General features: G+C 37.2%; 1 protein-coding gene across 1 annotated transcript; it reads left to right on the top strand.

The window, feature by feature from the left end:
* The first annotated feature begins 1,459 nt into the window (after positions 1–1,459).
* Positions 1,460–24,323, top strand: Ube2j1 (ubiquitin conjugating enzyme E2 J1). The gene is made up of 8 exons (XM_026411022.2): positions 1,460–1,749; positions 8,918–8,991; positions 9,711–9,842; positions 11,913–11,997; positions 12,248–12,353; positions 13,225–13,354; positions 15,791–15,910; positions 21,136–24,323. Exons 1-8 carry the CDS (start codon positions 1,719–1,721, stop codon positions 21,412–21,414), a joined length of 957 nt encoding a protein of 318 aa, XP_026266807.1. The 5' UTR covers positions 1,460–1,718; the 3' UTR covers positions 21,415–24,323.
* Positions 24,324–26,019: the final 1,696 nt, after the last annotated feature.

Consider the following 26,019-nt stretch of genomic DNA (forward strand, 5'->3'; position numbering starts at 1 on the left):
ATCCAGTCTTGTGGGGAAAAGAGCCCCAGGGGGCAGACTAGGTACTGGTGGCTTTCACCATGAAAGAAAAGTAAAACATCCTCCTCCCAGCCTTTTGTGGAGAGGAAAATTCAGGAGAGCCCCAGAAGCAAATTGAACCAAGAGGCTGATGATCTGATCAACAATCGAATTGGCAGGCTTGGCTACTGTAAGGCCTACTGCACAAACCAGGGGCCTTTACAGATCTGTGGCAGGAGAGGGTGTAAAGTGTTAAGATAATCTGAAGATTAAAAACAAAAAATAAATGAGTGAATGAAGCAGCACATTTGAATCTGGTTTTATTTTCCTATTTCAACCAGACTATCAGTTTACTATTCAAGAAACACCACCACGGAATGGTCTAAAAGATACCATCTGATTTAAATAAAGTTCACTTCTTTATTCTTCCCAATTTCACTCTGGCAGTAGCATGTACCTGTAATAGGAGGATCGCAAATTGGAGACCAGCCTGGGCAATTTAGCAAGACCCTCGGGGTGGGTGGGAGAGAGGTGGGGTAGGGGAGCTGGTAGAACGCTTGCCTAACACACCTAGATTCAATCCATAGTACTGCAAAACCAAAGAGCTGCTCGTGAAATCCAGACACCAAGAAATTCACTTATAGTTTTAGATGAACAATATAAAACAAATCAAATTTAAGACTCTTCTATATAATAAAAACTTGCCCAACCGGATTAACCCTCTTCAACCCACCTAGAAATCCTCCCTTCAGTCTTCCCACCACCCAGGGTCCTTCCACCCTCCTTTCCTGAGGTCTCACAGGCCTTATGAACCCACACTCCTTTTTCTCGGTCCCACTCTTTCCACAAAGAAGTATGAAGTGTGTCTCTTGAGTTTTAACCTTCCATACTCGTATTCTTTCACTTAAATTCAATGAGACTCCCAGTTTGATTTTTGGACAAGTTTTATTTTTTAAATTTCCCGAATTGCCTAAAACGGTGTCTTGCATCTTATCAAGTCTGAGGGGAAAATCGTTATAAAATCCTACTTGATTCCCTCATCGCTGGCTCCCCCCCCCCCACGTAAGCCCATACCCCACCCCAAACAGCTACTGGACCCAGAAGCACTGGACGCGATCGACCCCGTGGGCCCTTGCCACCCCCAGCGCTCCCGGGCCAGGTCCCGGACCCGCCTGCAGCGCCGCTTCCGCTGCACCGCCTGGGGACCCCGGGTGGCCAGCGAAGGTCAGCCTCGGGGGCTGCGGCGAACAGACTGCGAGAGCGCCGCCCATTCCTGCAGATCTCCGAAGGGCAGTGCCTGGCGGGCGGCGGCCGCTGGGTGACCGGGCCGCCACGAAGCGACTGCCACGTCAGGACAACTTCACAAAACCCGGGCGAGGGCGGGTGACGCAAGCCGGCGGCCGCGGCGGGGTTGGGCCCGCGGCCAGACCAGCAGGTTGACCTGCACCCCGGGCGCCCGGTTCAGCGACGCCCCGGCCGGCGCCGGCGCCTGCCCGGCCCTCAGGGAGGCGGGGGAGCAGCGGAGGAGGCGGCGCCACCGCGGAGCCCGCGCCTCGCCCGCACCCTCGCCACCCCGCCCGCAGTCCCGGCTGGACTGGGCGGCGTTTGCGGAGGCCCCTCGGCCAGACCCGGTCGGCCCGAGCCACGCTGAGACCGGACAGCGGCAGTGCCGAGAGGAGGTGACAGCGGCCGGGAGACCCGAGCCGCTCCAGCGACCCGCCATGGAGACCCGCTACAACCTGAAGAGCCCGGGTAAGCAGGGCGGTGGGCGAGGAGAGCGAAGTGACCCCCCCGGCCCTAGGGCCCGGCGCAGGCGGCCTCACGTGTCCCCCACTCCTCGCGGCTGCGCTCGCGGTTCCGCGCTCTACGCGAGACCGCCGCCTGCCCGGGAGGTGCAGGCCGCAGGGCGGGGCGGGCTCTCGCCGCGGCTCCCCGGGTACCGCCAGAACCCCTTAGTACCCGGCCTCTCCTTTCCCCCTTTTCGCCCCATAGAGCCGAGTCATAAACTGGCGCCTAAGAACAAGTGTAAAGGTGATGTCCATGGGTAATGGTCAACAGCCCCTTGCTGTACCTGCATCTTTGATACCGTAGTGATTCCCCCTCCGCGCCGCCGCTGCTGGACTTGGTATAGTTTTTTGATTCACTCACATTAGAAGGTTGGTCGTTTAAATATCCTATTTGCAGCATTTGGAGCAAATAGAATTACACACACGAAGGAAATGTTCTGTAACTAAAATGTTTAACCACAGAGCCAAAAAACTAGTTGAGCCATGCACTTAGGATGATTTTGTCATGACTTAACCATGATTTTTGTCAAACTAGCTAAATAAGATATATATCTGAATTCAGTCACAAAGATTTTTCTTTCCCGCATTGAATTTCCCTGCTTCATTCATAAGCAGCTCAAACAACCCTATCTCTAGTTATTTTCTGGTGCATTAAAAAAAATGCAAGAAAAGTAACCAGCTCTCTCAGATTAAGACAGAACTTAACTAATCAGTGGATTCCATAAAAGGTATTTATTCTGTCTGTACCTTGATAAATTTGTCAGAAGAAAGAACCTACAGTTCAGCTCTGAATGGTAAATCATGGGATATTACTGATAGTTTGACCAATTCTTGCTGCTGCTTAGAATTTTCTTTCCAAGATTGCTACCTATTAGAAATGAGCAAGGATATCATCTTTTCAGAAAGAGTTGACATTATGGATCCTTAATTATTTTTTTGTGGTATTGAGTAATGAACCCAGGTTGTCACACATGCTAGGTAAGTATTCTACTACTGAGCTACATCTCCAGCCCTTTTATTTAAACTTTGAGACAGATTCTTGCTAAGCTGCCCAGGTAGCCTTGAACTTGCCATCCTCCTGCCTCAGCTTTCTTAGTAGCTGTGATCAGAGGCATGTACCACTGCACCAGGTGTAAATCTTTCATTAAAAAAAAATGTTCAGAATATTCAAAATAAAAAATAAAAACATAGCTCAATCTCCAGTACCCTTCCCCCCACCCCACCCCTCAAAATTCAGAATATGCAAAAAAGCTCTAGAATATTGCTTGAACAGCCTTATTGGCCTGAGTGCTGTCAGGCTAAAAAAAGGTCCTTAGGTGACCAACTGTGTAAAATCAGTCAATAAATTTTGGGCATTATAGACTATAGTCTGCTGAAGGTTATGACCTCTGTAAGAATGTCTTAAGACATAGATTCAATTTCAGTAGGTTTACCACTTAAGAATTTCAGGAATTAAAAAAATAAAAATAAAAAAAGCTCATCACTTAAGAATCTCAGGAATAGAAAAAAAAAGATCAAAGAGAAAGAATAAAAGTTAAGTTTAGTTTTTGAGATTCAATGGTAGAATGTTTGAATTTTTTAGATAGCGGTTGGTTTAAAGAAAACTATGTGGTGAAACTGGGCATGGTGGCAAATGCCTATAATCAATCCTAGCAACTCGGGAAGCTGAGGCAGGAAGATCACAAGTTTGGGCCAGCTTCAGCAACTTAGTGAGACCCTGTCTCAAAAAAAAGAAAGAAAGGAAAGATTCAATTTCCAGTACCAAAACAAACAAATAACCCCCCACAAAAAACTTACATATGTAATCGTGTCGTGACTCCTTAGCTGCATGGTTCATTATGACAGCTGGGATACTTAGTGCAATGTCCAGAGAATAATGCAGTATGAGTAGTAGTGAAGGTTAGAATGGAAACTTTTTGGGTCCCAAGAGTTGTTAGGGGATTTTGTTCAGTTTTGATAGGCTAGCTAGCATAGCTAAGATTTAAAAATTCTCCAACTTTAAAAATTATCCAGAATCCTGTAGATTTCCAAAGTATGCAGCTTATTACCAGTTGGTTGCACTTTGGTTGACATCCTTGTAGCTGTGTCAAAAATTGCATTCTCTTTGGTGATGGGAACATGAGAGACTGGTCCAAAGATGCCCCGCACCTTCACTGTTCTATTCATGCCGCTGGTGTTGACCTTACCTTCATGCTAATGGTTCCCGGCTTTACTGTCCAACTCAGACCCTTCTCCTAAGCTGTAAATATATAGAATTTACTGACGACTCAACATCTTCACTCAGATTTTCTACAGATTGAAAAAAAAGATGAGGTATAAAAACTAAACTCATTAGATTTCTCTCCTTCGCAGACCCCAGACTTGCTCCTTATCCTGGTATTTCTCATCTCAGGGATTTTGACCGCACTCAGGCACCAGTAGGAATTATTGATTTCTTGGTCAACTCTTTTGTACTATCCCTATCCTGAAACACATAACTCCCCTCCCCCCAGCCTTCAGTCACTATTGTCACCAAATCAATTAAAAGGAAATAAAAACTGATTAGATCATGCCTGAATGTTACAGAATATTCAATAGCCTACTGATAGCTGTGGATAAAGTTCAAATAAACTGCTTCGCTTGGCCTGCAGGGCTGCTTAAGTCTTGACCCTTGCCTTCTTCACTAGCCTCTTTGCCCATTTATGTTTGTGTTCCTTTATATTTTCACCATCCATTCATTTTGCCTGAACTACTCTCCAGATGGAATAATTTTTCTCACATGTGCTGGTTCCTGTTGGAATCTCTGCTTGAAATGCTTTTCATTTAAAACATCCAGAATTCCTTTTTATTTTTCAAGCTTTTTAAAGCTTCAGCCTTTCCCAGCCCCTCAAGGTAGTCCTTGTACCTGGTTAGTATTGCCACAGTGTATTGTAATTATTTTTCTGTCCTTCTAATTTTAACTGTGTGCCTTTTGAGGCCAGGCAGCAGGTCTTGGTCATTCTCTGCCTCCAGCACTCAGACACTCTTCAAATGTATGTTGAATGGATACCTTTGCAGGAGCTTTCGATGCTAAAAATCAGTCCTTAAACATTTACTTAAATGTTACTTATTATGGGAGCAGGAAAAGGCAATTGGTATATTGGATTCACATCCTCAATATTTCTGCCTTCTGCATTTCACTCATGCTTTGGGAACCAATAATTTTAAGTTATTTGCTTTACAAGAGAAATTAATATTTGGGACACAGAGTTCTATAAATGGTCCCTTTATTTCTAGCAGGATGTTGGCTCCAAAACTCAATGGAAGCCCAGTGAGCTAGAGTGGGCATGTGAAGAGGGCTAATGCCGGGGCTCACGGAGCTTAGAGCTTTGATTCAGAGTGTCCAGGGTGGTATCTATAAGAAGAACAGGTATGCAGGTTTCAACCTTCCCTTCCTTGGCTTATCTCACCACATAAGAGGAGGGTTCCATAGAATAAGCTTGCAAAGAACTGAGAGTAGCTAGAGTGAAAAAGTTCCACTAGCCATGAGAAATCAAGTGATGGGGTATAAGGAAGAGCAGACTCTGCTCTAGCCCTATTTGCCAGGTAGCACTTTGAGCCTCAACTATCCTATAGCAGTGGAGCCTCAACTATCCTGTAGCAGTGGTAGTTCTGTGCAGCAGCCCAGGGAGCCATGCCATAAGGCCATCTGCAGATGCCAAGGCCTGATTTTTGAACCAGAGAGAATCATTGAGAAGGCTTTATATCTCAGTTTTTCTTTTTCTTTCTTTTTTTGGTAGTGCTTGGGATCAACGCAAGGGTTTCACACGTTAGGCAAGCACTTTATCACTGAGCTATGCCCCCAGCCTTATCCAAGATCATTTTTTAACCTTTAGGATACATGACCTGGGGGAATGGTAGGGGTGAAAAGGAAAGGAGAATGATATGAAGCAATTATTGACTTTTGTTTGACAAATGTAAACAGTGAGCTATAGTAAGATTAAGTACTTGTTCAAAGACTTAGAGCTGCAAAATGTCAGAGCAAAAAATTTAGTGCAGTTCTAAATCCAGAATATTCTTTTTCATGAAAGCATTTATAAAAATAAATTATATAAACACTAAAGAAATCTTACCTTCTGTTTGACTTTCTCCAAGTTCTAGACACTAGGCTTTGTTCAATTCTTTAAACACATTCTACATTCTCTCTAGTTCAGGCTTTCCTACATAATGTTTCCTCAGCTTACAAAGTTGCTCCAACTCCCATCATCATCTGGACTGGCTCCCACTTTTAATATCCTGAGATAACTTCCTCAGGAAGATTTTCTTGGCACCTTCCTTTGTCCTCCCCTCAGAGAGGTAACTAGCGATTCTCATCTGAACAGGAGTAGAGACTCAAAATGCTCTCCAAAGGATTCTTATGGCCTCTTAGGTTTGGAAACCACTGCTATAGAGACTAGGCTGAGTCCCTTAATATACATACTATATTTTTTTTTTAATTTTTTTAATGTTTTTTATTTTTCTATTTATTTTTATTAAGCATTCATTATTATCCCACCTATGTCCTCATACTATATGTTGAGAGCCACAGCCCAGTCAGAATGATGCCTGGCATTTGCCAGAGGGAATGGTTGAAAGGTGATGCCAGCGAGCCATTGAGATGATGATTTGAATTAAGCTATATATAATTGCTGTGATGCTGGATTGATTGTATTGTATATTTTACCTTTACTGTCGGGCAATACGGCGGCTCTTGATGCCTTGGGCACCTGCTACTTTGGAGTTCCCGTGAGTTCTCACATGTTTCTAATATAGCATTTATTATGCCATTTTCTATTGACTGTCTCCCAACTATAAGCTCCTTGGTGACCAAACTATATTTTGTTTATGATTGTAGCTGTAGCACCTAGTTGAGAACTCAGTGAATATTTGATGGTCAAGTGAACAAAGTCTCTGCCTACAGGGGCTTATTTCAGAATAGGAGATTGAAAAGAATGTTAATAATTATGAATTAGGATAGTGACTTAAGCTTTTTTAAAGCCTAGGAGCCTTTGATTCAAATGATAATTTGTGGAAAAGTCATAATCCCAAACTGCTCTGATTATATATATGTGGGTGCTTCTTGGTTAACCCCTTTCCCTATAACATTCCAACCTATCTTCTACACGTTTTACTTTTATTATTCCCTCTGCCTAGTCATACTCAAATGAGTAATTACTTGTTTATTTTTTCAAATATGGGTACCTGATTCCTTTTCTCTTCTGTCTGCTCTAAAGTTAGATCCCCACTTAGCCCTCCCAACATCTTGTGCATGTCTCTCTGTAGCACATATTGAACTAGAGGTTTTGAGGAACGTTTTGAGAAGCCCTCCCTCTTACTTTGTCATTAATTTAGGGATTCTCACCTGAAGTGAGAAGGATTGAGATTCAGAGCACATATCAGAGGATTGAACTTTTGAGAGCCAATAGAGAGGGAAAGAGGGTACAGATAGAGATAGGATTGTAGATGGTGCTAGACTTTAATTCTGCTCCTGCTAAGGCAGTTATCTTGGAGATAAAAGGCTGCTGTTATTAACCGAAAGAGGTGAGAGAGGAGAGATAAGGATAGGTGTGTAACTGTCTTAGTGTGCTAGGTGAAGAGTGTAGGCTGGTGTCTTACCAGGGAATGTAGGAACATTAGGTGGCATTGTGTCCTAGTGGAAGTTGTTGGTGATGATTCTGTAATGGCATTAATGTGCCATTGTCTGTGACTCCCCCCCCCCCCCATTTCAACAATGCCTAGCTATTTTTTAAAAATATTTTTTTTAGTTGTTGATAGACCTTTATTTTTATTTATTTATATGTGGTGCTAAGAATCGAACCCAGTGCCTCATACACACCAGGAAAGCTCTCTACTGCTGAGCCTCTGCCTTAGCCCCATGCCTAGCTGTTTGGATAGATACACCAAATAAGATGATTGGGTTGGGTTAGCCAGACTTGAAATGTATTAGGGAGCATGAAAGAGACTTTCAATGGTGGAGGGTGAGGATAAAAATAGAAATGAATATAAGTGTAGGTAAGGTGGAGAATAGTTTTGTGTCAGTGCATTGGAGGTTTTAATTAAGCTGAAGAGTTTTTTTTGTTGTTGTTTTGTTTTTATTTTTGTTTAGAGAGAGAGAGAGAGAGAGAGAGAGAGAATTTCAATATTTATTTTTTTTTTAGTTTTCTGCGGACACAACATCTTTGTATGTGGTGCTGAGGATCGAACCTGGGCTGCACGCATGCCAGGCGAGCGCGCTACCGCTTGAACCACATCCCCATCCCTGAAGAGTTCTTTTGAAAAGAAATTTAATTAGGGCTATGGAGAATCACTGGATTTCTGGAACAGCCCTATTAAGTTAATGCAAAATAATGGTGGAAAGACCCAAAAGATTGAGAATATAAAGGGATTTACTTTTCATTGGGCACAAGATGCAGAGGGCACATTTTTGTTAATAAATTCATTTTAACAAGTAGAGTCAGACTGCCTGTGTTGGAATCCCAGCTGTCATTTCCTAGCTATTTGAACTTGAATAAGTTATGTAACCCCTCTGTGTCTCAGTTTCCTCAACTGGAAAGTTAGGATAAAAATAATGCCAGTCTAGTAGTTTGAGGATTAAATGAGTTAATAACTTTTTTTAGATGAGTTAATACTTTTAAAGAACTTAGGTAAATGCTATCACATAGAAAGAATATGTAAGTATTTACAAGATAAAAGTAGTATCTTCCCTATATGTTTAATTTAATATGTAACTTCCAAAGTATGCCATTCCTTTTTATTTTTTTAAATTTTTTTAAAATTTTTTTTGCCATTCCTTTTTTTAAAAAATTCTTTTTAATTGTAGATGGACACAGTACTTTTATTTTGTTTATTTATTTTTATGTGGTGCTGAGGATCAAACCCAGTGCCTCACATGTGCTAAGTGAGCACTTTACCACTGAGCCACAACCTCAGCCTCCAAAGTATGCCATTCTTATAATGTCTAGCTACCATCCCCCACCCGGCTGTTTATTACTGTTACCCCATAATTAAACCTTTACTGTCTATTTAGTTGAATTGCACAGTTTTCATTGAAGTAGGAACTTTTTCATTAGGCTTATAGTCTGTGTTAATCACTCAGAAAAGCATATTTTAAATATATCTTATGAATTTTATTTTAGCTGTTAAACGTTTAATGAAAGAAGCTGCAGAATTGAAAGATCCAACAGACCATTACCATGCGCAGCCTTTGGAGGTTAGTTTCTATCTCCATATTTTTCATATGGAAGAATTAAATACTTTAATCTTTAAAATAAGTTCTTTAAAATTGCTTTTTTATTGTTTTGAGTCATTACAGGTGAGTGATGTGGTTTATTGATCTATTTTATTCCTTATTTCATACATATCTCACTAGCTTTCAGAATCAGACTTTTAGACAGAGCAGATTTCTTGTCTAAATGGATCTTAGATGCTAAGTTGTGTTAGGTCTTGAGACTGAGGGAAAGAAAGTGAAAAGAACCTCAGACACTTTACAGTTTGGAAGACTCAGTGCCTTGACCTGGGTTTTTTACATAGACATCTTTCAGATGTCTATGCAAACTTTTAAAAAAAATTTTTAATAGCTTTATTTTTATTTTATTTTTTATTTTATGCGGTGCTGAGGATGGAACCCAGTGCCTCACATGTGGCAGGCAGGTGCTCTACCACTGAGCCCAGCCCTACATTCAGAAGTTTTTAAATGCATTTTGTTAAAAAGGTTTTAGCTTTTATGAGACATAAAGCATTTATTACATTATATATTTTATTTATAACATTTATTTAACTTTTATTTCTCAGATTTTCATGCATTAGAAACTAGCCTAGCAATGATATAAAACATTTGATTTTTCCCACCTGGCAGTATTTCTAATATTCATAATTATCAAACTTTTTTATGTTATTGATTCCTTTTGGATTATTTTTTTTGTTGTTCAGGATAACCTTTTTGAATGGCACTTCACAGTTAGAGGGCCCCCAGATTCTGATTTTGATGGAGGAGTTTATCATGGACGAATAGTACTGCCACCAGAGTATCCCATGAAGCCACCAAGCATTATTCTCCTAACGGTAAGAATTCTTGGCTTTTGGGAATGATTGTGATTTAACACTTCCCAGGGGCTGCAAAATATAGTCAGCATACTCATTTTCGTTAAGAGATAAAGTTGTAATTTTACCTTTTGCATCTAGATCTGGGATTGCCATTTATTCCCTCAAAATAATTCCTAGAAAGCTGACATGTCTGAGAAGTGCTATTAATGAATGCATAAATGTCATAGCAAGTTGTTAGGATTCAATGAATTAATATATGCAGAATGCTAGGCACAATGTCTGGCACATGTTAAATACTCAACAAAGGGCTGCTAATGTTAGTGTATATCATGGTTATATCATCCCTTTAATGTCCCACCATCTTAATACTCTTTTCCTTGGTTTCCACATACTCACAATGAGAATAATGATGCCTACCTCATTGAGATGATCTGGAATTTAGAGTGTATCCTTTTTTTTTTTTTTTTCATACTGGGGATTGAACCAGGAGTGTTGAACTACTGAACTACACCCCCAGTCCTATTTATTTATTTATTTCTTGAAATAGGGTCTCCCTAAGTGGCTTAGGCTGACCTTGAATTTGTAATCCTAATACCTCAGCCTCCCAAGTGGCTAGGATTACAGGTATGTGCCATTGTGCCCAGCCCTAGCCCTTTTTTATATTTTCACTAGAGACAAGATCTTGTTGAGTTGCTCAGAACTTAGCTAAGTTGCTAAGGCTGGCTTTGAACTTGAGATTCTCCTGCCTCAGTCTCCTGAGCTGCTGGGATTACAGGTATATGTCCAGCCAGCATTTGTTTTAGAATCTATAAACCCACACTGTTTCCATTACACTGTGTGCAGGTTACGTAGTCTTTGAAGTTCAGTGTTCTAATCTGTTGCGATAGAATCACACAGTAAAATTCCTGGTGTATAAAAGCCACTTAACAAGTAGTGAGTGATTTTGAAAATTGTTAATGCTGGCGTAGGGCTGAAGCAGGTTCCTGTACCCTACTATGTAGTCAGGACTTACATCATTTAGTTTGCTAGATCTTGGGAAAAGCCAAGTAGTCTTGAGGGAGAAGCTGATGTAAAGGGAAACTTGGTTTGTGTGTGTTTGCATTAGTGGGGGTAGTCGGCAGCAGCTCTTTACCAACAAGTACAGAAATATTTTATAGTTACCTTGTGGTATGGTTAGATAGATTTACCACACTGAGAACTGGCCCTGACCTCCTGATATTCAGTGTTGCACTCCTTCTTATTTACTTCCTCTGTTTTGAAAAGTCTTCTTTAACTTTAATTTGGTAAACATTTATTAAATGTAAGTCTTGTGCCAGGCCCAGTGGGTGCAGCAGAGAGTAAGTTATAAGTCTCTGCCAAAATGGAACTTATATCTAACTTATTGCTGCTTCTTATTTAGGAGAACAAACAATGGATGTTCTGCAGGTTTACACTGTAGCTGTCTTTTTTGTTTTATTTCTATGAAATGGCCTAATGTTTACCTCTGGGAAGAGATACCAGTGGTATTGTATGTTCTTTATAGACTTCAGTATGCTTACATTTCTACCTGCTTGCAGGACATTATCAGTAGCTTTCCAACTAAGATGGCAGATTCATGTCCAAAACTGAAATGTCTTTGATTTTCTTCTTCTGTGTTCCTATCTTATTAAATGGCATCATCTTTCTGCAAATCATTCCTGTCTCAAAGCCTTTTTCTCTGTGCTTTTACTCATGAATACCAGGTTAGGTGACACGAGGCCTTAGATTTTATCTTAGGACCTAACTTACCCTAGTTTTATCTGAGGTACAGGGTAGGGCATTAATATCTCTTTGTATGTTTACTATTTAGATTATACAACTCAGTTTCAAAAAGGTGCTAATACACCTTCTAAAAACAGCTTTTATTATTATTTTGGCATCCAACATGTATTTTTGTATTTTTGGAATGTCTATAAGAAGACAAAGATGTGTGTTCCTGTTAGTTATATTATTTTTAAAAATATCTTTATTATTTACATATCAATATAAAGATAAAATATATTTAGAAAGTATAAAACATTAGGTACACATATATAATTTTTAATTTTTTAAATGTACTCTATTTCTAAGGCTAATGGACGCTTTGAAGTGGGCAAGAAAATCTGCTTGAGCATCTCAGGACATCATCCTGAAACTTGGCAGCCCTCATGGAGTAGTAAGTATTAATTAATAGTTCATATAAATCTCATATGACTTCAACCAATTAGTAACAATACAAAAGACTCTTGAGACTGAAGCTGTTTTTGGATAAATAATTTGGTGTCATTGAATAATAATAAAAATCCATGTCAGATTTTTTGTCAGCATTGTAATATAATTTCCCTACTTAAAAGCTGCCTTCTCTCTCTCTCTCTTTCCTTTTGCAAAAAAACTCAGAATTAATGTTTAATTTTTTTTTATTTCAGTAAGAACAGCATTACTAGCCATCATTGGGTTTATGCCAACAAAAGGAGAGGGAGCCATAGGTTCTCTCGATTACACACCTGAGGAAAGAAAAGCACTTGCCAAAAAGTAAGTTGTGTATTTCATTTTTTGTTAGGGTGAGAGTACTATTGTGGGTAATGACTGTTAGGAACTAAGCTGTCTCTAACTTTGTGACCTTGCCCCCAGGATCTGGTCTTCCTGTTGCTGCTGTACAAATCCAATTCTAATTTCTTTGGAGTGACCAGAAACTAAAAAAGTTGCATTCATGTTGTCTTGTTTTTAAAAAGTAGTTGATAATATTTCACTAAGATTTATTTTACTACAGTGAAATATAATTTTTCTCCTGGAAAACATTACTGACCATTTGTCTATTTGGATGGTATTACAGATGGAAAAGAACCAGAGCAATTATTTACATGTAGCTTTCCACAAGGTTCAAAATTTCTTGAGGGTGGGGAGGGAATCCCCTCTATCTATCTTTGCATCTGTAATATATAGCTCATTGCAACAACTCACTAAATGATCTAGAATAAAGTTCAGGAGATTTTATCAAGTTGTGATTGCCTAGTAGTGTCACCGTCTCTGTTTTTTTCCAGAAGCGTGTGTGTGTGTGTGTGTGTGTGTGTGTGTGTGTGTGTGTATGTGTTTTGCTGGGGATTAGACCCAGGGCTTCATGTATGTGGGCAAGCACTCTACCAACTGAGCTACATCCCTCTGCAGGAGCATTTTTGTCTGTGTAACGAAGAGCAGTCATATTCAAGGAGGAATAGGGGCAAGGCTTTGGGTAAAGCAAGGAATATGCCTTAAAGGGAGAATGTGGGCCTTCTCCAAAGGCAGAGACAGCCTCAGTACTCTTTTTCTTTTAAATTTAATCATTCAGTATTTGAATATCTAACAAAAAAGGATCAACATTCAACTATTTGACGTATACTCATTGCACATAATTATTTCCTGCCAGGTCACAAGATTTCTGCTGTGAAGGATGTGGCTCTGCCATGAAAGATGTCCTCTTGCCTTTAAAATCTGGAAGTGATTCAAGCCAGGCTGACCAAGAAGCCAAGGAACTGGCTAGACAAATCAGTTTTAAGGTACTGTAGATTCCTAAATAAATTCTTTTTTTTTTTTTAAATTTTTTTACTATTTATTTTTCAGTTTTCGGGGAACACAACATCTTTGTTGGTATGTGGTGCTGAGGATCGAACCCGGGCCGCACGCATGCCAGGCGAGCGTGCTACCGCTTGAGCCACATCCCCAGCCCAATAAATTCTTTTTAAAAAAAAAAAAAGTTATTGTATTTTTTTACCTTTATTTTATTTATTTATTTGTATGTGGTGCTGAGGATCTCATCCAGTGCCTCACACATGCTAGGCAAGTACTCTACCACTAAGCCACAACCATATGCCCTAAATAAATTCTATTTAGGTATCCTTTTTGGTTTACTCTTGAATTATGGATAAAAAGAAGGCAATGTAGTTTGATTGCAATGAGATTTTACAAATAATTTTTTTCTTATTACAAAACTCATGGTTTACATTCATAAAAGCATTATAGCATGGCACTTAACTTTGACTCTGGTATACAATTAGAATGGCAGGGTTCTTATCTTAACTTCACTGCTCATAGTAGGGTGATGCCAGATGTGTTACTTAACCACTGTGGGCTTTTTTTCCCCCTTTATTTATTTATTTTTTTTGGTACCAAGCATTGAACTCAGGTGCATTTGACCACTGAGCCACATCCCCAGCCCTATTTCATATTTTATTTATTTATTTATATGTCTTTATTTATTTATTTTTATGTGGTGCTGAGGATTGAACCCAGTGCCTCACATATGCGAGGCAGGCACTCTACCACTGAGCTACAGCCCCTCTCCTAATATATATATATATATATTTAATATTTATTTTTTTAGTTGTAGTTGGACACAATACCTTTATTTTATTCATTTATTTTCATGTGGTGCTGAGGATCGAACCCAGGGTCTCACACTTGCAAGGCAAGTGCTCTACCCCTGAGCCACAACTCCAGCCCTTTCATATCTTATTTAGAGACAGAGTGTCACTGAGTTGCTTAGCACCTTGCTTTTTCTGAGGCTGGCTTTGAACTCATGATCCTCCTGCCTCAGACTCCACAGCTGTTTATACTTTTTTCTTATCTGTAAATAATAATGGAACCTAGCCTATATCCCCTAGGATTCTTGTGAGGATTAAGTGAGTTAATACATGTAATACATACATTATATTTAGAACTGTCCCAGGTGCTTAAAAATTCTAGCTATTATTTTAGAAAATATAGATAAAATAAGAATGATAATTAAAAAGGCCAAATGTTTTCTGTGATAAGCAGATCCTGATCCATACTGTGGGGGAGGGTGTAGGGAAGAATGAAGGAAGTTTGGATTGTGCAGAGGAGAGTAAGAGGAGGGGAGAAGCTGGGAAGGACGGTGAAATAAGACAGACATATACATATACCCTATACATACATGTGATTACACTACTAGTGTGGCTCTGCACTGTGTACAGCCAGAGGAAGAAGTAGTTGTGCTCCATTTGTATACAATGTGTCAAAATATATTCTATTGTCATGTATAACTGATTAGAACAAATTTAAAAACAAAAAATAAAAAAGAATGATAATCATCCATAATCCCATCCCCAATAAATAACTACTGCTAATATTTTGACATATCTCCCTTTTATCCCTTTTTTATACATGTTTTACCCAACCATAGGATTTATATAGTACTTTTACTTTGGCTACACTTATGTTTTGGAATTTAATTAGCTCCAGAAAAGAAAATGTTAACCTTCATTAAACAATATGCTGCCTTCTCCTTCTTCTCTACTTCTTTGCATGATGTCTGTCCTTTAGGTCCAGTTCTTGGGAAGTTTTCCCTTCTACGTTATTGTAGTGCCTAGAAAAGGAGGTATAAATGTCAGTTATATTTTCTTCCTTCTTATGATGCTTATTAACACTTAAAATAACTTATCTGAAAATATTAAAGCCAAGTATGTTTTGTACATCAGAATTTCTCAGATTTTAGAAAATATAGTACATATGCTATATATTAACTAACATTTAGTAGAATCTGAGGTAGCAGCTTATAATCAAATCCATTAATATTTACTCAGCAAGTCTGGGAATATCTACACTAATGTAGGATAAAGACTACTAGTCTCACTGACATCAGTTCAGGTCAGCTCCACATAAAAATTACCCAAAATACTTCAATTTTGAGATGTTTTGAAATTATAGATTATGAAATTTCAAATTTAAATTGTAGATTATGAACATGGGTGAACACGGGTGTTGATATTGTTCTCCTTAAGAACATGGATTGCCTATGCCTCTTCCTCTAATATTTAGCATGGTATCAGGCACATGAGTGCTCAAGCTTATAACTTATTAGTAGTAGATATTAAACTAGCAATTAAAATAAACCCAAGAGAGAAATTTAGTAGATTGTGTGTTATTCTGTATGTTTCTTCTTGTAATTCTACTCTTGGGTCTTATCTTATATATAGGCAGAAGTCAATTCATCTGGAAAGACTATTGCTGAATCAGACTTAAACCACTCTTTTTCACTAAATGATATACAAGATGATGTTCCTACAACATTCCAGGGTGCTACGGCCAGCACATCGGTATGACTTTTATCTTTTAATATATATGTGTATCTATATTATTACTGTTATTTGGAATAGAAAGAGAAGACCCCAGATCAAATATCTGAAAATTTTCATTCTAATAGTTGGATTCTAGCCCAGTTGTCCCTCTAATGAATTGCATGTATTATCAAGCAAGTTATGAAACTTTCTGGGTTTTAGTTTTCTTCTTTGTTAAGTGTTATTTAATTAATAAATTAATATATTTAGTACTGGAAATTGAACTCAGGGGTATATAACCACTAAGCCACATCCTCGGCCCTTTTAATTTTTTATTTTGAGACAGGATCTTGCTAAGTTGCTGAGGGTCTCACTAAGATTCTAAGGCTAACCTCAAACTTGCTATCCTCCTGCCTCAGCCTCCTGAGTTGCTGGGATTACAGACATGCACCACTGTGCCTAGCTTGACTAAATAATTTTTAAATTCTTTTGTCCCTCCAGAATTCTGTGAGTACTCAAAATTTTAAGTTACTTTCAGTAACTAGTAGTTCTAGACTCTGAATGAAATAAAATGTTAGCCACTTTCTAAATAGACACTTTCTCGACAGGTTTTTTAAACTGCATAAAGGCACTGACTAGATAAATATCTGGAACTGAAAGTTTGACACTTGTTCTGTCCAATACACTAACCACAAGCCATATGTGGCTATCTGAATTTAGATTTAAAGTAATTAAAATTAAATAAAATTTGAAACTTAATTGCTCACAGTAACTACATTTCAAGTGTTCCATATGGCTAGTGGTCACCATATTTAGAAGTATAGATATAGATCTTTATTATTACTCACAGTTCTATTGGATAATACTGCCTTCCACATAGTAAGTGTCTAATAATTTTTGGATGAAAGAATGAATGAATTCTTTGTGTATTGCTAGATGTGCCCTGACCTATTGTCTAAAAAATTGGTGTCTAGGTAATCAGAGAGACTGATTTAAAAAGTATGACTGGATCAGTGCTAAATAATTAGGATTAGGAGGGAAAATAATGACTTTCCTTTCTATATAGAAAAGATGAACTGTTTGGGGGTCTTTTTGGTTTGTTTGGTTAAGTTCATATCTCCCCATCAGTTTATAGAGGACTTTAAAGGGTCAGGAAAATGGAAAAAGCTGGGCAAAAGCATATTTGCCCCTTAATCAGGAATAACTTACTCTCATGTAGAAGTGAATAGTGAGTGGCTGTCTCTTACTCAGAGTGAGCTGGGTAGAGAAAAGTGAGTTGGAGAAAAGCAAGGGAGAGCATCCTCTAGGGGAAGTTCTAGGGGACTGAAGATGGAAGTGTGGGAAGAAAGTATATGTGGATGAATTTAAATTGTTTTTATATGATCCCAATGTAATTTTATGAATTGCAGAGGAATATAATGAATTAAAGTCAATTTGAAGTGTTAAAACTTCCTTATTACTTTTTTTTTCCTTTTTTTTTTGAGAGGGCTGTGGGGTACCCAGGATTGAACTCAGGGGCACTCAACCACTGAGCCACTTCCCAGCCCTGTTTTTTGTATTTTATTTAGAAACAGGGTCTCACTGAGTTGCTTAGCACCTCACCATGCTGAGGCTGGCTTTGAACTCAAGATTCTTCTGCCTCAGCATCCTGAGCCGCTGTGATTACAGGTGTGCACCACTGTACCTGATCTGATTAGTATTCTAATTGGTTTTATCATTAATATTCTAATTGGTTTTTATTTGGTAAATAACTTTTTAAATTATTTTATTACTAAGATGATGTTGGTAATTTTTTTAAAAACCTATATAGGATGGTCTCTTAATATTTGTGACATATCTAAATCTGTCTTTTATACATTTTAAATCTGTATAAAATGACTTTGTTACATTTTTCAGTTTGTAATTTATTTTGTTATTAATTATTTATTGCCTATCTCATGTCCCTGAGCATTAGTTCTTGAGAGTCAAGGCTCTTTTGACTAATCCCAGTGTTTGGCTTAATGCTTTGTATATAGTAAGTAGTTAATACATACTTGTTGATTGAATGAATTTTAGGATTGACACTTTAAAAAAATACTAGGAATACAGACAAAGAAATCAAGAAATTTAAGTAATTAGACTATATGGCAATAATATTATTAGAGTATTTCCCATTTTGATTTTAATGTTCATAAAACTTAGAATTTTTTTCAATATATATTAGATCATTAATTGAGAACAATTTTAGTTAAAATTACCATAAAAGTTAAATTGTCTATATTTGTCAAATGGGGCTTTTAATTACATTTACATATAAACTATTTCAAAGTGTGATTATATAATTTGACCACTATGGGAATGACTGAAACCTGGTTTTAGCTAGGCATATCTGCTTCACATGCAAGCATAATATAAATTCACTGAGATGTTATACCTCAAATTCCTGATAAACTACTTTTTTTTTTTAATACCTTGCTGGAGTTAGAGATTGCCCAAAGTCTAAAATACAACAGGTAACATCAGGCCATTTATTGGTTTCTGATGCAGTTTTTTTAGTTATGTAGAATGATGGAGTTTCATGTTCTGATCTGTCAGATTTTGTGCTCTTCCCATGGATTGAGTTTCCAAATAAGTGATTCATTTTATGTTCAAGTAGATACTGGTTTTTATAGGTTATTGTAGAAAAGTTGATATTATATTGCTTAACCTTGACTATGGTTATTTTAAATAGGAAAAATTTTAGAATTTTATAGTATCAAAACACTAGGTTTTAGTTAGCGATCTAGCATCCAAAAGACATCTGAAACATAGGAACCCAATTAAAATATTATATCCATATAAATATTTCCATTAAGTACATGTACTAAAATATCATCTAGATTCAATATTTTAAAGGATTGTTTTTCTAAATATAGTAATCATACTAATAAAGTGTCAAAAAGCTGTCCTAAGTAAATTCACAACTTTTTATTGTCTCCAAAGAGATATATTGATAGCAATAATATTAATAATAACATTTAATAAGCAATTATGTATACTAAGCACTTTATTATCATTATGCCATTTAATCCTCATAACTGCTGAATTGGTTTCTATCCTTGTATAGTTGAGGGAATTGACTTAGGTTAACTAACTTGCTTAGGATAACGCAACTACTAAGCAACAAAGCCAAGCTAATAATGATAAAGCTTTCTGTTTTGGACAGGATAATGTTCTCTTAAATTAATGGAAAAAGTAATGTGTAAAAATAAAAGTTTTAATCTGACTCAATCTCTAGTGCTAATTTCTAGATTGATATTACCACCATGTTTTTTCTTTTCCTTAAGAACTTGTTTCCCTTTGAGCCTTGAATACTTTGGCTGTATTACTTTCATCTTCTTGGGGTTGAGCAATCAGAAGAATGGGAGATTTCAACTGGAATGTTTCTATATAGGCTATTGTAATTCAGTTCAACCTATTGAGTATTTGTTAACTCATTTTACGACACTTGTGATGACATAAAAACGCTGAGCTTTCTGTATCAGCACTCTTCAATGAGCAGATTGCTCCTTGGCATCCTGGATTATGGAGGTCTGAGTTCATGCAACTCTAATTCTGTTATCAGCACTTTTTTTCTTTGCAGTGCTAGGGATCAAACCCAGGGTCTAGGTGCAGGTGCTGGGCAATCACTCTACTACTGAGCTCCAACCTTACTACCTACATTCTAGCCCTAGCACTAACTTATGTTTAAGTCAAAGTTTGTAGTTCCTTTTAACCTCTGTATTGTGGGTCACACTGCATTTGAGTGATGCCCAAGGACGTTGTAAGAAATTCAGATTATTTAAGCCTTTCAATATTGAGATAAATGTTAGATTTGAAATAGAAATTCTTCTGTAGGTAACTTAGCAGTGTTTCCCCTAACGTTTAAAGCTGTTGCCAACCCAGAGCCCATTCTCTAACCTTTTATTTATTTGGTACTAGTGATTAAAATCCAGGGGTGCTTTATCACTGAGCTCCATCCCCAACCCTTTTTTATTTATTTTGAGATTGGGTCTTGCTACATTGCCTAGGCTGGCCTTGAACTTGCCCATCTGTATGCCTTAAACTTCCAAATAGCTAGGATTACAGGCAAGTGCCAGCATGCCTAGCCCATCCTTTTAAAAGTTTTTAATTATGTTGATTTTTTTTTCTTCTAAATATTTACATTTTATCTAATGAGGCATTTTAAACATTTTGTATTTAAAATATTTGCATTATTCTGAATAAAACATGCATTCTTATTTTTTGAAAGAATGTGTACTGATGATAATGTATAACCAGTACACAATAAATAATATATTTTAATAGAAGAATTCAAGACCGTAGAGGTAGGGTTAAAGTATCTGTATAAATTAAATGGAATTTGTATTTTATACAGCTTAATGAACATACCATCACCATTTTTTTTCTTATATATTAACTATATTTAGTATTTGGAACCATTTGGTATCACGTTGTAGTTAAGCTCTGACTGACCAGTCAATGAAATGATAAAAAGCAGTTATTATATAGTACTTTGTGGAGAGCAACCCATGTGCCGAAAGAGAGGACACACTGAGTCACATTACTACTTCCAAATTTTTTCTTAGCACTTACTTACCCAGGGAACTCTATACATAGCACAGAGTGTTCAGTACTAAGTAACAGATACTTCTGGACTTGAGTTCAGTTCACTTACCAGGAATTGAACAAGATTAGACTGGTCTGAAAATTGCACCTGATTTTTTTAAAAAAATTTGTATAAAGAATTTATGGTTTGAAATTATTTCCTGTGCTCCATTACTGTTGGTGGAAGAATATTGATTATAATAAGATAATATTGGACAAAACCTGGTTCATGATGGCACACTGTTGAGAACTGCCCTTTTTGCCCATTTAGGATGGTTAATTTTCAAGCAGAAAGTGTTAATAAAACTGTTTCCTTTGTGGATCTCCTGAAAGAAAATCATGGCCGGATGCTTAGCAGGTATTGCTGGAGGTGCATCTTGGGGCAAAGTAGAACACCATCTATGGGAAAAATGGGTAAATTTTGCCTTATCAATTTTATTGCTATTAAATTCCTCCTCCACTTTTTGGGTGCTCAGAATAAGTTGCTTTACTTGTTTTCAACAGGGTGAGTTACCAGTTTCAGCATTCAGATAGTTGTTGGTAATTTTGTCATTGGTCATGTTTAATACTCAGATATTCTGTGTTTTCTTGGATAGATAACAAGCATATGTAAAAAAAAAATTTGCCAATTTTAAACAAAATTTCTTAAAATTTTCTAGTATGGAGTCCAGAATCCATCTGCAGCATCCTTTCAACAACCTACCCAACCTGCAGCTAAGAATACCTCCATGAGCCCTCGACAGCGCCGGGCCCAGCAGCAGAGTCAAAGAAGGTCATCCACCTCACCAGATGTAATCCAGGGCCAGCAGCCAAGAGACAACCACACTGATCACGGTGGATCAGCTGTACTGATTGTCATTCTGACTTTGGCATTGGCAGCTCTTATATTCCGACGAATATATCTGGCCAATGAGTACATATTTGACTTTGAGTTATAATATTGTTTTGCAACTTAAGAGCTGTGACTCAACTGCTTCATTAAACATTCTGCATTGGGTATAATCTAAGAATTGTTTACAAAAAAATTATTTTGTATTTATCCTCCATTCCTTTTTTGATCCTTATAAATTCAATATAAATATGGCTAGATAGTTAGACTATATCCAGCAGTGTGTCCTGCTTAATGTAAAGGACTAGAAGTCAGTTTCTTGTCGCACTATTTGATCTGCTTCATAGGGAAATAACTTATTGTTGTTTCTAATGCCTCAGCTTCTGTAAATTTGAAATATTTTTTTGTTTAGTCCTTTGAATTTTTCAGATAAATGATGGTATTTTAAGTTCCCCTGAGTATTACTAGTTACTCAATATCATTTATTGAGTGCTATTTCTACCTAGGCAGAATGATCTAGGGACAGAAGAGTTGAAAAGGGAAAACAAGACTCAAGTAGCTTCCTTATAAAGTGTCATTCATACTGGGACTGTCCACTCTGTAACTGTTCTAATATAATTTATTTCAATCAAATGTTTATGAGGAAATGAGATTACATCATTGTTATCAGATGTTACTTGAAGAGGAAGTACTTTGTAACCACTTTGATATGCTGTTATCATCCTTTTTTCTCCAATAGACACACAGATTTTAAAAGAAAGAAAACAGTCCTTCATAGGTCTTTGTCTTAAGGAAGAAAGAGTCCAAGCCAGAAATTATTTGATTTTCTTCTGGAAGTTCAGTGGGAGTATCTTAAGATTTGAATGTTTGCTTTGCTTTGAATTGTATATATTTTGAAATGTGTTATATACCTAGCTTTGTAATCACTATAAATTGTAATTACTTCAGGAATATGCATAATGTTTAAATATTTCATGTACCATTTTAATAGAAAACCTCAGGGCCCAAGTATTAGTGATAAAAATTAGAAAAACTTACTTATAATAGTCCACCTAATCAAAGCCCAAGAAAGATTTTCAGTGAAAAAAATCAGTATATCACTGAATGCTAGTCAGCTCCGCGGATGCTGGTGGATAATTTTGTCATTAAAATGCCTGGTGAGACCATAGACTCAGAAAATATTGCCTCTAGCATGTGCGGTTAGCAACGTTGACTACTCGTGGAGTGTGGTTAATGAAGTTTTAATTTTTAAATATAGTCCCCAGCCTTCAAACAGCTTTTGCTCTAAAAGTGCATTTGTAAACATTTTTTTGGGTACAACTCAATGTAAATGATATTTAAGTTCTAAACCAGTCCATGAAATTTAGCCCATATATATTTGGATAGTTTGGAGGAGGGTATTCATGAAGTCCTTATGTGGTTTTAACTAACTGAAATTATGGGCTAGAAAAAAGCAATTCATAAAATAATTTTAAAAGCAAATTTAATTTTTACTCCTAACACAGGACTTTGGATCTACTAACCATCAGACATAATTTCTATTTTTACTTGATGGCCAGTTTTCCATTAAGTCTGTATCTAAAATAAGAACATATTGCATACTATTATATAATATAGAGTTGTCTTAAACTTTAATAATTTAGCATTTTAAAGTTGTTCAGGTTTTTTTTTTTCTGTTATATCTAGCTGAAGTTGGTAGTCTGAAAAGCCTAAGGACTTATGAAGACCTCATGTCAGGAAAATTATAGATTCCATTTTATAATTTTATTGCCATGAGAAAATACATCCTGAAGTCTTGGTTTATAACCCAAGATATTAGAAATATTGGGTCAGTTGTCTACCCAACTGGGAAGACCAGGTATTGGCATCACCTAAGAAATAAATCCCATGCCCTCAACCTATGCTGAGATTAATCATGCGCTAGGAACAATCTTCTTTCTATTTCCTCTCAAACTTGAGCCAGCCTCTGGATGTATATGATCTTGACTGTTTCCACAGGCTGTACCTGTGCTTTACAATTAAGCATTTTGCAGATCCTTCTTTAATCTGATTTGTGTCTCTTCCCTTACCTTCAAGGAACTGGACACCTGCCTGATTGTTCAGGGTCTTTTAGCACTTGACACATACATGTAGAAGTGGCACGTTTTTCCTCTTTCACCTCGAATGGTCTTCCTAAAAATCCTGAAATTGTCAATCTGATCCCCATTGTGTGGTTAATAAACCACATTAAATTGATCTTTGGGGCCATTTTTATTGAAACCCCACTGAAGGGCCTCTTCAGAAAACTTGTTATTTTAAAGCCCCACTTTAACTCTTAATTCAAGCATAAGGCCAAACTAGAAGTATAATCTGGTATATAAAGATGTAAAGGACTCCTTATTACCCCAATTCTCAGATTTAGGTAACTCTTGGCTTTTTCATTGACCAACATAGTACATTACTACTTATTAAGGTAGTTAAAATAGCATGCTTGATAAAAATCTGTCTGTTTCACTTGTAACTGTTTAAAGCCAATGAACTTTCAAATTTTATGTATTGGGGCTTTTATGTAGCACTTTATATTTTCATGCTGCTTATTGTTTTATTCTACTGAAATAAATGAATTTCATCAAGATTCTCAACTAATTTTTTAAAGAAATCTTAAATTGTTTATTGTTTTGACTACGGAAATATACAGTTTCCTATTTCAGGAGAATAAAGGACTCTTTTTGTTATTTTCGGTTTATGAATAAACATTCTGGTATCTTGAAGCTTGCCTGTTTTTGTAGATCAGAATCAGTAAACAAGTAAACCTCACACACTTGAACTTAATTGAGCAGAAACTTAGGGTGAAGTACTGAAAAGTGTACATTGTTTTATCACTTGCAAGTAAGTATAAAGTGAAGGCATTTAGTGAACCTTACTTTAACCAAGAATAATGTGTACATTATCTTGTGTACCATTGAAACCCTCATGGGGAGCTGTGCATTGCTCAGAAGCTGTTTGGAATGTCTCTTGAATAGGTGCCTTCAGAACTAGTTTGAGATGCTCAATAAAACTGGTGACTGTTCATACCTTGTTTTTGATCAAAGATTGTATTCTTTGCCATCTAGTCTGATCACTTGTCTATTCTATTTCCATATCTTTTTTCATATTTTCCACTTCTCTTCATGCTCTCTTGCCACTACCATAATTAGCTGTTACCCCCTCAAAATCAATGCAGTTGCCTCTTCATAGGTCTTCAGTCTTGCACCATTCCTCATCCCATAGTCAGAGTCTTCTCTAATACACAGAATTGATCCTCTCCTAGTGTTCTTAAGGTTGAACTAAGCCCTAATTGTAAGATATTTCTGTGTGTAACAGTCCTGTCTAACTTTTTGGCGTAAATTAGACCTCAGCAAGTGCAGTTGGGTCCTTCCTACAATTCTGAGCTTCAACCAGTGGGACTGGTTGATCCTTCATTTTCAAAGAAATGAGCAAATCTTACGAGTTACACCATCCATAGCTTTGTGCCATAGACAAAAATTAACTCAAAATGTATGGAAGAGCTAAATAATAAATGTAGGAGCTAAAACTTTAAAACTCTTGGAAGGAAACTAAATCTTCATTGGGTGGGCTAGGGAGTGGTTTCTTAGATACAAGTAAAAAAGCCCAAACAACCAAAGAAAAGGTTCCATTAAACTTTTTCCAAAGAACACTATTTTGTGAAAAGGTAACACAGGAGAAGAATGCATATCAAGCATTTGATAAGGGACTTGCACTGAGAATATCTAAACAATACTTACAATTTAAGTTTTAAAAAAAAGACAACCTGACTTTAAAAATGGCAATACAAATGGGTGATGTCCACATGAAAAGAAGCTCAACATCATTAGCCATTAAGGAAATGCATATTATTTCATACTCACAAGTATGGCTAGACTAAAAGCCAGATAATGAGTGTTTGGCCAGGGTGCCGAGAAATTAGAACACTCCTACATTTTTGGTAGGAACATAAAATTATGTGGTCCCTTTGAAAATGGGTTGGTAGTTCCTCAAAAAAGAAAACAAGCTTACCATATGACCCGGTAATCCTACTCCCACAAATGTATCCAAAAGAAAACATTGTCACACACAAACTCATGCAGATGTCCATAGCAGCATTGTTAATAGACCAAAGGTGCAAACCTACATGACCAATTAATGAATAGATCAATGTTCTATCTAAACCATGGAATATTATTTGCCTATAAAAAAGAATGAAGTGATGGAACATACTAAATATAGAAGAACCTTGAAAACATGGTGAGCAGGTATAAAAAGGCTGCATATTGTATGATTCTGTTAAAGTCTCTATAATAGACAAATCCATAGAGAGAGAAAGATTGTAGTTGCTAGGGGCTAAGGAAAAGAGAATGGGGAGTGAATGTAACTGGGTGTGGGATTTTTTTTTTTTTTGATAGATAGACATATAATACTTTATGTTGTGCTGAGGATTGAATTCAGTGCCTCACCCGTGCTAGGCAAGCACACTACCATGGCACTATAATCCCAGCCCCTGGGTATGCAATTTCTTTGTGGGGAGATTAAAATATTCTAAAATTAGTGGTGATAGTTGCACAATTCTGAATATGCTAAAAATCACCCGTTAAAAGCATGACTTTACAGTATATAAATGATAATTCAATAAAGTTGTGGTAAAAAGTTATACCATCCATCTGTGGTTCTCTCTATACTGTTATCACAATAGTTCTTA

This window comes from Urocitellus parryii, chromosome 8, assembly GCF_045843805.1.
Source record: "Urocitellus parryii isolate mUroPar1 chromosome 8, mUroPar1.hap1, whole genome shotgun sequence".
Taxonomy (NCBI): Eukaryota; Metazoa; Chordata; class Mammalia; order Rodentia; family Sciuridae; genus Urocitellus; species Urocitellus parryii.